Source organism: Anguilla rostrata, chromosome 4 (genome assembly GCF_018555375.3).
Source record: "Anguilla rostrata isolate EN2019 chromosome 4, ASM1855537v3, whole genome shotgun sequence".
Taxonomy (NCBI): domain Eukaryota; kingdom Metazoa; phylum Chordata; class Actinopteri; order Anguilliformes; family Anguillidae; genus Anguilla; species Anguilla rostrata.
The window spans coordinates 20545311-20558262 of record NC_057936.1 but is presented as its reverse complement, the minus strand read 5'-3'; the positions used below and the strand labels follow the sequence as shown (position 1 = coordinate 20558262).

At 43.8% G+C, this 12952-nt stretch overlaps 1 protein-coding gene across 2 annotated transcripts in view; it reads left to right on the top strand.

The window, feature by feature from the left end:
* Positions 1–12952, top strand: part of kcnh2b (potassium voltage-gated channel, subfamily H (eag-related), member 2b) — a 145374-nt gene that overhangs the window by 64257 nt on the left and 68165 nt on the right. The window contains exons 1-4 of one of the 2 annotated variants that reach the window (XM_064331272.1): positions 4758–6795; positions 8324–8482; positions 8748–9167; positions 9434–9645. In XM_064331272.1, the coding sequence (XP_064187342.1) occupies positions 8386–8482; positions 8748–9167; positions 9434–9645 (729 nt within the window). In that variant the 5' untranslated portion in view covers positions 4758–6795; positions 8324–8385. Of the gene's footprint in view, positions 1–4757; positions 6796–8323; positions 8483–8747; positions 9168–9433; positions 9646–12952 lie in introns of those variants that run through there. The other variant, XM_064331271.1, reaches the window with a different exon arrangement.

Sequence of the window (12952 nt, the reverse complement as noted above, 5' to 3'; positions counted from 1 at the left end):
ATTGTGAAAGGTGCAGTCTGCAGGATGCTGATCTGGCATGAGGTAGCTGAGAGAACGCGAGCCGTCATAGCTAAGGCGGCTACTTTACCCTGCTCTCTCCTGTCAGTCTGCCACGTATAATTGGCAACCAGTATGGGCAAATGAATGCTTTATGCAGCTTTATCAGGGGCCTTCTGGAAGGTATCTGTGTTGTGTTCAGCTTGTTCTATCAGGCACCTTGATTCTCATCAGCTTTGGAACGGCTGCCTCTGTTTTTTCTGGGTCTAATTGCCTATCCCTGCTTCACCAATGGCTCAATTAACCAACGTCTCTCAACGAGTCTCACTATCTCTCATATGGAGTAAAAGGTGGCCTCTTGCATCGAGAACCTGGTTGTCTCTTGTTTCTATAGAGACTAATGTCCTCTCCCTTACGGAGAGGCTGGAACTTTCTCCAGTATAGAGAGACTGGTAGCCTATTTATTGTGTTCATATTGCATGAATATACTTACATTGCAAAGCATATGGTAGTGTATCATGCAGGAAAAAGTAATTACAATAAAAATGAACTCTAAAGAAATGACATTCTACACATGAAGGCCATACTTGGAATTAGCCATAAATGGTATTTATTTTGTTGCTGTGTTTCTCCCTGTTCCTCAGTACATACTGTGCTGTCAGAGGTGCGCAATCCTTCCTCTCCCCCAAAAGGAATAGCAGCCTTTCTACCTCTGAGGAAATTCTGAGCAGATTTATTTCATATTAGTGAAGCACACTGTTCTTGGCTCTCTGTATTTATCGCATTTCGCCAAGAAGTGCAGGTCTTTTTTTCCACCCCTTGACATAATGCACACAACCTCCTGTCAGGACAGCGGTTCTGTTGGTTTCTCCCTGTTTCAGTGAGCTCATCGAGTCTATATTTTTTTAAATATAAATCTAAAACTTTTTTTTTTGCTTGTTTGTTTGCTTATTTTTTACTCTCTCCTTAATTGTGTGACTGGTACTCTTTCCCTTCAAGAAAGCCTAATAATGTCCTATATGCTGACAAGCATTATTTCCCTAATTACTGTTATATAGAGAATAACAGAAAATGATATTTTCCTTGTGGATAGACTGGTATTGTAATACAGAAGCCAGCATTCTAACCTATATAGACAGACTGGTTCTGCCTTATATGGACGGGCTCTTACTTTCTGCGGTCTTTTCTATGGAAGGAGTGTTTCTGTCCCTTAAAGAGAGCTCTGTCCAAGAAGGCTGGTACTCTCTCCCACTGTTTGGTGTGTTCTCAGGTTTACTGCTTTCCCCTGCTGTATTAGACAACTCCTGCACTCGTGATATACCGTGATTAAATGGCAGTTCCATCATGACGTGGTCACCTGTCAGTTATGTGTTTACTCAGACTAGGCCTGCGTGGAGCCGTGGGACCTTGCCTAATGAAGCACCTGTCGACGCTCTGTCTCGAAGCTTCTGCTACCGCACGCATCAGTCATCCTCCGTCAGCGCAGAGCCTTTTCCCCATAAACACTGGCTTTCAGGTCCTCCCAAGGGCCAACAGGGGGAGCCATGTGATCCATTACAGCTCCAGCCAATGGCAATTTGGCAATCAGACGTTCCTCAGCCCCACAGCTCCTTTTTATCTGTATTAGAAGACAAAGTGTTGATGAATGAGGAACAAACACTAAGATGAACTTTTGAAGGCAGTGTCAGCATGGACAAAGTCCAAAAGAACTGCCTGAGACAAATGAGTGAGTCCCTCATTCGTCCTGTGTGTGTGTGTGTGTGTGTGTGTGTGTGTGCATGAGAGTCTGTGAGTGTGTGACTGTGTGTGCGTGTGAGTGTGTGTGTGTGTGAGAGAGAGAGTGTGTGTGTGTGTGTGTGTGTGGTTGTGTGTGTGCCGTGGTGGTGTGTATTTATTCATGTAAGACAGTGTGTATGCATATGTGTGTGCCTGTGTCTTTATGAGTTAGTGTGTCTGGGTGTGTATCCATGGTTAGCGTGCGCGTGCACGTGAGCGCTAATGTGCGTGTGCGCTGAAGTGAACGCTGTCCCAGCCTCTCTCCATGCACGGGAGGGGTGGTGGGGGGGGGGGGATTAACTGTGAGGAATGACTGGCATCCCGCCACACGCCTGGCCTGTGAGGACAGCTGGTGCCCACATCCTGAGAGAGGGCCACAGAGAGCTCCTGCTGGGCCTCGCCCCTCTCCCCAAATCAGCTCTGCAATCTGCACCTCCTTCACACTGCAGAAAGGACACCTGTTCTCCATTTGAATGGGCTACTGTTACGAGTCAGTAGGCATCCCAGTTTGGGCTCATTGTCTGTTTTCTGGAAGAAAATGGATATTCAGACTTACAGCCTAATTCAACCGCGCTGTTTCATTGAGTGTCGATTATTTTCGGTGAAAAGCAATTTATATTTCGGAAGACACTCTAAACCGGAGCGACTTAGATAGGCTGAAATTTCTTTCACAAAAAATCTGTTTATATGGCTGGATATTTACTGTAGCAATTCAAGTTAAATTTCCTACTCAAGGCTACAACAGCAGTGCCCCCTAGTTCCCTAACCATTTACACCACACTACTGCCCAATTGTACATACAATACCAGTGTATGTTTTTCCTGATTTCCAAGATCCTATGAGCTGTCCTGTATTAGGAGATGATTCCTTCACCATTTTGGAAGGCAGTGACCATTATCCTCATGTGCATATATTGCCGAAGCCTGCCCTCTAGTGGATGAAGCATTAACCTTGCTGACATTTGTGTGATTAAATGAGCTGTATGCTTTACTTCACGTATGGTCCTTGCCAATACCTCTTCCACCTGTATTCAACAAGGATCATTAAATCATTGAGAGAGAGTTTAGCTGGGGTTTCTTTGTGTATGGTTGTGTCTTTTTTACAGATAAATGCCATGGGTATGGTAGAAGATTGACAAGTAATTTCCCCCAAAGTCTGTGTAAACCAAAGGGTTTTTTTTTTTTTTTTTGAGTGAAATAATTGTTAAGTGAATCATTAAAAGACGGTTTATGTATTTATTTATTTTTTATTTATACAATAATTTCATTTATAATGGCCATTTATAGAGGTATTATATATATGTATTTATAGAGGTAAAACCAATAAGCTGTTTCAATGGTTGCAGGCCTGGTATGTGTGCCCATGTTACTGTATATAGAGTTTTTCAGGACATGCAGGAGGCACTCAAGGTAGATACACAGTTATTTTTAAATTATGGTTATTTCTGACAACTGAAACGTGCTGATGACGTAGTTACAGTTGCTTCAGTCTGTCCCTAATTAACTGCTTCTGTAAATATGTTAGGTTCACTGGATATCACTGTTTTGTCTTACTCATGTTTTTCACATTCTGGCATGTTCTTCACATTTTCCCCTGCCAATAACTGTGTGAATGCGCTGTTAATTGAGTCCACAGTCATTTTTAGGGCGGTAGCACAGTTCAACCACTAGGGGGAGATGCTATCATCAGAAATATGGACATTTAGAAAACAATCAGCGTACTTACAATTCACTTGTGGTGCATTTCACATTCCTTGCAAGTACATGCTGTGCTTGAACATCATGCATTGTACAATATAAAGTTTTTCTTGCAAATCCATCAGCATTGCTATCAGTAATTACAGTGCTGTGTGATTTCTGTCTGTACTTTTCCACTGAATTTCTGTTGTGCTGTACAGTATGTGCTGTATTACCTAACAAACTCTCCATACTATGTGTATGATGTAATACCTGAAGATTGTCTTAGAGACTTCGGTGCATATTGTAAGAGAGAGTTTAGACCATGAAGATGTAAATATTGTATGTATATTGTATTGTATGAGGTGAATGTGGCTACAGAATAACATTTGGAAGATGTTCAGATAGTTCTGAGGTTTAAAAGTATTTCAAAAACCATTCAGCCACTACTTTTTCTTGAAGCCATCCTTTCTTTTTTGGATTTCATTGTTATGGCTTTTGTTATTACATCGACTCATTAGTCAATTCCCATTTCGAGAATCTCAGCATTTCCTCTGGCTAATTTAGCCTAGGGAATTATGGGGTACAAGTGTAGTAAATTACCGTGAAACACAACAGCCGAAAGCGGGCAGGATGAGCAATCAACCAACTGACAATTTTCTGCTTTTAGTTTTCCTATATTGTCTTTTCTTTGAACGTGCACAAACAGATGAACAGGGTCTCCAATGGAGTTGTGTTTGACAACCTTGCAGTAAAAATGCAGAGGTTACTGAATAGTGAAAATGGAAAGAGTACAGGGCAATGGAGAAGGAAGATGTGGAGGGAGTTTAAACTCAGGTATTGAATTAATCAGGAATGAGGCATAAGTCAATGAGAATGAGTTCCGGGAAATTAAGTCCATGGTGAGAAATTGCATTGCAGTTGGAAGGTAATTTTTAACTCCAGCTTCCAGGAGCACCTTTGTGAAGCACTGTCTAATGATGTGGCCAGTCAGATCAAACTGATGTGTCTTTCTTAGTGCAAACCCGTCCGCAGTTTTTACTGAAGTGGCAATTCTGGACTAGAGGGGCATAGAGAGGGAAAGTTATATCTTTTATGATTTTCTCAATCCTTTTATTCTCTCTTCATGTACGCTCTCCTGATGATGTGCCTTCTCTAAGTTTCGTCAGGCAGAAGTGAGATGGAGATATCTTTTTGTTTTTTTTTGTTTTTTCCGGGTGGCAAGGGGGGGGGGGGGGTAGGCACCTGTGGTTGCCTGATCTATGTTCAGGGATTTAGAATCTTCTTTTATCCTCTCTGATCTTCAGTAAGACGTTCCTACCATAATCTCTCATCCTCAACCTCAGAATCTCAATTTTTCTATTGAAATATCTGCCTCTTGGGAGATGCCCCTCCTTCAGATTAAACACAAAGATCCAGCTGTCACTCTGTGACCCATAAATGCAGCCTGGCTACAGAGCTAATGTCTGCATGCCTGCTTTCCCACAAATCAAAGAGGGAGGAGCCTTCAGGAATGGCTTGACCAATGAAATCATTCAGATTGAAGAAGCACTACTAGATGCATGCGGCAGGTTCTCTGTGGAACCTATATATCTATGGTTATACTACCTGTATGCTATGTTGATGTGTGTAGGGTGTGTTATGAGTCATTTGGCATAATTACAGAAAACTAAGTGCGTGTGTGTGTGTGTTTGTGTAAAAACACTGAATCAATGACATTTTAAAGAAATCTGAATGTACTTTCCATATATTAAAGTTATATTACTGCCATGACATTCAAATAAGAAAACATTGAAACACAAATTACTTTCGGAATGTAATATGCTGAAGTGCTCAAAAAGACACATTGCTTTCTTATGGCTTGCAACCATTTATTCTGTGGTGATGCTGCTAACCCTCACTGTAGATACAGTATCTTGCACATGTAGTTAGAATGTACAGTATCCACACTGTCATAGCTATAGAAACTCTGTATTAGACATTTTAAGCTATTCATGAAGCTCTCTGAAGAAGTCAGTGTCCAGTGTTATGTTATGATTTGGTGTGGCAGTTGGATTTGCGTAGTTTTAAAAAGGACCATTATGTCCTGAACCATTTTCAGGAATTTTTAGCTCTGGCCATTTACTGTAGGTTATGCCGTCTTTAAATATAAACTGGTTTTAGCTGCAGTTAATGGCCTCTGCGTAACGTGCCCAAATCATCCCAGCTTACCCCCATTACTTGGGGGAACATGTGCATAACATAACATGACATGTGCATTTACTAATGTTCAGAATACATTCAATTTTCCGTTGAGTTGTACGAGGAGGGGGGATTGACAATGCCCGCTGCATCTTAGAGTGGATTAGTCTTTTTAACTGGAATGAAAAAAGAGAGAACGTAATGAATTGAAGTGAAATCCCCTTCCTGTTGACTTATAATCTGCTGCGTTGCGTGTTTAGCACTCGCAAAACGACTAGGGTCGAGGCAGTGGAGGGACAGGTCAAGAGAGCGACATACCTCCATCACAGGGATTATCGTCTTGGTCAGGTCATGCTCTCTGTCAACAGCACATTGCGTCCTGCTCAGAAAGGGTGAACCAGCGCCCCTAGATCTCGCAGGAAGGCACATCATCTTGATTCAGAGATGCACCGCGCTACATGCATCTTTTCAAAAGTGGTGCACTGATGACTACAGTTGACACATTGACTGGATTATTAAAGTTTTTTTTTATTCCAACCCCTGTTGTGCCGCCACAAAATCCTGTTAGCGTTAATTTACAGTAAACTATGCTATAAGTCCAGTTAATTGACAAAGCCTGGGACACTACCCACTAAACATCAGTGGTTATAGGGAATCTTATGATTCATTCAGAAATGACTTCCTGTGTGAGTACAGTGATTTGTATTTGTGTATGTACTGTATTTGCATGGACAGATGGATAGACAGTCACATAGATGCATATATACATACAGACACAAAATACATTAAAATGACATGTACTGAAAGAGACAGATGGTGTGAAAAGACCTGTAATCCCTGTGCAGTTCTCCTGTTTTCCACGTTGAGATTACCCGCTGGACCAATCTCTGCTAAAGCCCCTCTCCTTTGATGGGAGTGACTGGCAGTGTGGCAGCAGTGTGAGCAGGAGTGTGTGCAGGAGTGAGAGCAGGAGTGTGAGCAGGAGTGTGAGCAGCAGTGTGGCAGCAGTGTGAGCAGGAGTGTGTGCAGGAGTGAGAGCAGCAGTGTGAGCAGGAGTGTGAGTAGGTGTGTGTGTGTGAGCCGCTGCATCGCTGTATCACTCACCTGGCACTACAGACGCTTGCGTTCCCCCGCACGGGTCTTTGCTCGCCCCGCGTCCACTAAGGTAAGAGAGGCAGGGTTTGATGGGAAAAAGGCCAAGTAGATTTCAGTGTGAGCGTAACCGTAAAAGGCTCATTTCCATCCGTGGAATGGCTTCATTTTGAACTGTGACAGAACGTGAGGGAAATGGTGGCTCTTAGTCACGCATTCTGGCGCATCGTTTCATCTCGCCCTTCACGTCAGTCAGATGTCAGGCGAACAGTCGGCAGGCATGCCGTGGCAGCGTCTTTCTTAGTGTCGTACGACTCACAGTAATGAACATGGTTGTATATGGGGAAATTAGTTCAGTGACCCCCGCAATGGAGGCTTATTGTATCTGTATGAATTAAAGGAATTTTTTGGCTGCATTCAGAAAATTTCTACACATTCAAACAAATTGATTTTTAAAATTGAGGTTCACAATAGAAGATTCGCGTCAAATAGGATTGCTTTTACGCAGTGCAAATAGTGGTGTTTTTGTTTTATGGTTCGGCTGTCTCAATTGTCCTTTTGACATAGTTTTAAATGGTATTCAACATTATTTTTGTGTTTGGTTGTAACGGTGTACATTTGCATTGTTTGAGCACAGTTTTCACGTCTGGTGTGCTGAACTAATTTTTTAATTTCAGAAACTGCTCAAAAATATGAAGCAAATTTTTATTTTTTTATTTTTTTACCTTTAATCTACTTCTAACTGAAAGGTGTGTACAATTGTGTAAACCATGCATTAACAAGAACTGAATATAACATTTTTATTTTTTTCTTGCTGTAATTCTAATTGTAATTCATTAGCTGTGACCACTTGGTTAATGTTTCTTAGTCTGCAAAATCTTATATAATCCTGAATATTTTCCATATGGATTGGAGCAGTCAGTACAGTAAAATGACACAGTCACTATGTGATGAAGTACACTTTAAATACAATAGTCAAGTGTAACAGCTAGGAGCTATGCAATTGCCAGGCATGTAATTAGCAGTATAGGATATATAAGATTAGAAATATTAACACTAGAGTCAATTATGTAAACACAACTGCATTCAAGCTTCTATTATAAGTAGACTATGTATATCATTTTTAATAACATGCAAGTATGTACTTATACATAATTATTTTGTACAGTTGGTGTGCCTAACTTAATTGAAATTCAATGCATGTAACTACTCACTGTTATACAATACAATACAATATACAATATATTCGGCAATACATTTGGTCCAGTAAAATAAATAAAAAATAAGTAATTGTAACTGTAATAATTGTAATATCTCCTTGCTTTTTTATTTGTTCTCTTAATTCTTTTGTTTGCTTTTATTTATTTCATCTTTTACTTTTTATAAGACTGTGAAGCACTTCACGGTACATTTTGTGTTCAAAACATGCTACACAAAGTTATTAAGCTGTTAATAGTTATAATAGTTCAAACACATTAAGTAGGTATAGTTAATAACTGAGAAATTATTAAATCTTGTTGTTAATATAAATAATGACAAAATGTGAAATAATATTTAAAAAAAAATAATTCTCTCTTACTTTCCATTTCTCCTGGTACCAGGCGTATGCTTTCTGTGTCTGGTGGATGTGGTGCCAGTGAAAAACGAAGATGGCGTGGTGATAATGTTCATCCTCAACTTTGAGGTCATGAATGACGACAGAGTGCGAGACCCCAACCGAAACCTCAACCACAAGCTGCCCCTCCCCTGGCTAACCTCAGGTACACCTCACAGCACTGCACACCCTCCGAACCAGACGTGTATTATAGCATTTAAAACAGTGTTTTATATTAAAAATAAACTGAACAAGGATCTGCCTTTACTCTCCCAAATAGGTTTTTCTGTCAAAAGTATGCCATCAGCATGTAGCCTAATTCAGCTCACCTCACAGTCTCTCTCTCTCTCTCTCTCTCTCTCTCTCTCTCTCTCTCTCTCTCTCTCTCTCTCTCTCTCTCTCTCTCTCTCTCCCTCTCTCTCTCTCTGCAGGTCGGCCTCGGGGATTTAAGCTGCGCCTGCCTCTCCTGCGGTCTCTCAGCAACAGCAAGCAGTCCCTGCAGGAGGACCCCGAGGTGGGGCGCGTCCGGGAGCCCTCCCACCCCAGCCACGAGTCCCTGGCCCTGGACGAGCTCCTGTCGCTGCCGGAGCCGGCCCGGCCGGCGGCCCAGTGGCCCGAGGACCAGCGCACCCTGCTCCCGGACAGCGAGCCGCGCCTGGCCCTGCCGCTCACGCAGTCCTCGCCCCGCCCGCACCGGCTCAACCCCGAGGCCTCGGTGTCCAACTGCAGCCTGACGCACAGCCGCTCGCGCGAGAGCTTCCACAGCATGCGCCGCGCGTCCTCCGTCGACGACATCGAGGCCATGCGGCCCGATTGGGACAGGAAGTTCCGCACGCGGCCCGCCAGCACAGGTAGGGGCGCGGAGGAGGCGCCGCCCCCTCAGTTCGGGAGCTCGTGTGACAGTCGCAGTCAGTAAGCTCTGACTCGCTGAGCTGTCTAGAGCAAAATTAAACGCCAAATAAAGTGCTAGTATTCATTTTTATCTATCATGAACTACTTCATGTTCCTTTACACGATGAGTGATATTCTGAAGTACGTTCGTGTGCTGTATGCTGTGTAGTGACATGGCGCATGTGACCTTTCATGACCCCTTTTGACCGACGCAATTTTCACGCAGGCGCTGTGAATCACAAGTCCAACATTCTCAACTCTACCTCCGACTCGGACCTCATGCGCTACCGCACCATTAGCAAGATCCCCCAGATCACCCTCAACTTCGTGGACTTCAAGCCGGACCCCCTCATCGCCCTCCCTGCCGGGGAGATGGACATCATCGCTCCCTGCAAGTTGATCGACCGCACGCACAACGTTACAGAGAAAGTCACACAGGTAGCAACCGCTTGTGTGTTTCACGGTGTGTGTGTGTGTGTGTGTCTGAGGGTCTGCATTTTTGGGATGCACGGCGGTCTCTGTTTACATCGTGCAGCCCAGGTGCACTCTCATAATTGATCTGCGTATGCGTCAGGCCCTGCTACCGAGAGAAATCCAGAACTGCTCCCTGCTCCATTTCTCTCGAGTGTGCTTAACTGGGTTAGCCTAATCCACTTACCAAATCCTTCCATGTTCAGCGTGCTCTAGATCACTGAGCTGATTGAATGAAGTGCTGATTGATAACCAGGCATTAAGTGGCATCAGATGATTTTGTTGCTGCGTTTCTGCGATGCCCTAATTTGCAGTGTAATTGAATCAGGGGGATACAAATTGGCACGCAAAGTGTAAGTTTCTGAGAGCAGCACTGAATTTTCCTTCAGGCTGCACACAGCTCTTTGACGCAGTATCGCAAAAGCGATAATAGCCGGCTGAGGCGGTTTTTTTTCACAGAGAGTGCACATGAAAAGTGCCCACGGCGCTCCAGAGCAAATGAAACATGGTGCAGTTACCTGTTAGAATGAGGTGAGCAGGAGTGCATTTGGCAGCTGCGGCCATCGCGCGCCTATCCATCCTGTGATAAGTGCTCGGCGGAGCCGCCGTTTCCCCGGCGATGATGACGCGCGGTAACGATGTCGGCAGAGCCGCGCGCCCGCCCGGCCGTGACCGCCATTGCCATTATCCCCGCCGCTCTTTCCCCGCCCGCGAATACGGGCACGTCTCCCCCGAAGCGACGCCGTCGCCGCGATCGCCCTCGCCTCCTGCTCTCTGAGCAGGTGAGTCTCCGTCGGGCTGGCGGGAGGTTGTCACGGAGACGTCTCGGATATTAAAAACGCTGATGGAGTAACGCGTGCGGGACGGTCGCGCTCAGAGAGCAGAGGTTTGCCGTGTACCCCTGTCACTGAGGGGAGTCAGTTTGCATTTTTGGAATTGTATGGCAAGTGAGTTACTGTTCTCCTATGGAGCTCGGGCTTGTACAAATGTCTTGTTGATTTGTGTCCACTATATTGGGTCACATCAGAGAACGCCATTATGAACTCAAAAAAAAAATGTCCGTTTTTGTTCGTAACGACCCTCGCTCGTGTGACTAGTGGCATGTCGTTAGTGCAGGTGTTGGAGGCGAGAATGCACAAAGGTGCGTTTCAGTCCTAAAACGGAGCAGCCCCCGCTCACGGTGGTCCGGTTCAAGGCGATCTGCTGAACGCGGCGGTGGTGGAAGCGCATCCAGTTGTGGAACACGGCGGAGTCAGAGGTCACAGGCACGCGGCAGACGTGCAGATTCGGCTCCAGATGGAGGAGCCGCGCCGAGCTGCCAGCTGCGTCCCTAATTCATTAGACGGTATATTTAGTGCCTCAGCGGAAGCTCCGCGCCGGTATGGACATGGCTTAATCCGTGATGGGATTGTCAGCGCTAAGCCATAATATCTGACTCCCCCGACCCGTCCGTTTCTCATTTCTGTCTTTTCAGTGAGCATGAGTCACGTGCAGTTGCTGTGCAGCAAGTGTCTCAGTTCAAAACGAAACCTCATTTAATAACCAGCCGTTTTGATCGTACTTCAGTCGATCGCCTGCAGGTGGCGGCACCAACCAACGTAGTTATGTTTCAGCATCGTCTCTTGGAGGACGTAGGGCAGGGGTGTAAGACCCCAGTCCTGGAGGGCCAAAGTGCCTGCAGCCAGGTATTTGTGGTTTCTTGTCAACCAGCGGCCAATTAAAGCCTTGAGAAGAAGGTGTGTGGAGTCTTTAGCCAATCAACCGCTCCAGATGGTACTTCAGCATGAGTAAATTAATCGCTCGTGTCTGAAATCCCAGCAGACATTGCAACTCTCCAGGACTGAAGTTTGACCCCCCTGATGCAGGGGAACCAGCGAAACTCTCTTCTGAGCAGCGAGACAGATTTAATCATCACACATAACACGCATAACATTCATTAATTTCTGAGAGTTATGGTCTCCATGTTCCTGCTGCCCAATAACCAGCTTGCATGCATGCTGAAGTCTGACTTTAGGAAGTTATCATGGAAAACAGAGGAATTTGCTTTGGATCTGGAATTCAGTTTAACGTACAATGGATCCATTTATAGAATGTATTGACAGTCGTCTAACGTGAGTGTCTTGCAGGTGAACTGCAGGTGTTGCAGAAAGGAAAAGTGAACGTAAAAACAAGGCTAGACTGTAATCCTTTCTTTTTGAGGGCATATAAACCAGGCCTTGTTAACTCCACACTATTCGACTGCATTTATAGAGCATTTTTTAGTCAAAGTTATTAATCAAAGGCCCAGTCTTCGTTTAAAAAACAGATATGAAAAAGTAAATAAAAAGAAATAATTAATGAAACACAGCATAAATAGTTGTAGCAGCAGCATAAAAACCAATAAAATTGTCTCACCTGAGATTCCCAGATATGTATAGTTTATAAGCAAATTATGAGGGAGCTATGAGAACAAATGCATTTATGAATATTTTTATGGTAATTGCATAAAATACATCTGAGTGAATATTGCAAATAACTACACAGTAATTATAAAAGTTATCTAAATAGTTATTTAAACAATGTATACATTTTGAAGTTTTTCTAGTTTTATTACAGTTAGGATTATTTTGCAGAAGGTCCTTCTGAAACATAAAACAGAAATGTAATTTTTATCAAATTTCACCCATAATAAGTGCAAATGCATTATATGCTCTTGGCTTTATTTCACTGAAACTCCACTTAAGCTTCTGTTTGCACCACGCTTGTACAACAGTCCTGTTTCAGACCATCATTAGTAGTGGCCGAGGACTGTTCCCTCCCAGTTATGAGGATTATCGTGCTGCGGAGGTCCAAGGTTGCTGGGGTTAATGGAAGCGTGTCTCAGTCAGTCTGAGCCAGATGCCACGCTGGGGATTGGCAGTTGTGGCGGGCATTGTTCTGGGCAGCTTGTATTATTGCCCGGAAAACAAAGCCAGGGTGGATATGACATCGTACCTTCTGCCGACCTACCCGTTCTATCCTCTTTGCTCCCATTGCATTGTGATGCCATGATCAACGCCTGCACTCTGAAGCAAATTATGAATACTTATTCTGGGGCCAATATCAACTCTATATTTGGCTGGTCATATTTGCCTATGCTGTTGGCGATATCTACCCATTTTACATTATAGCAAAAATTCTAACTTTAACCAAGTTTCCACATCCATGGAAAAGTAGATGAGAAATTTGTTTGAAAATATTGACATTTTCTTACTTTATTATTGAGCAGAACATGAGTCTAGATTGTTACTTTCTC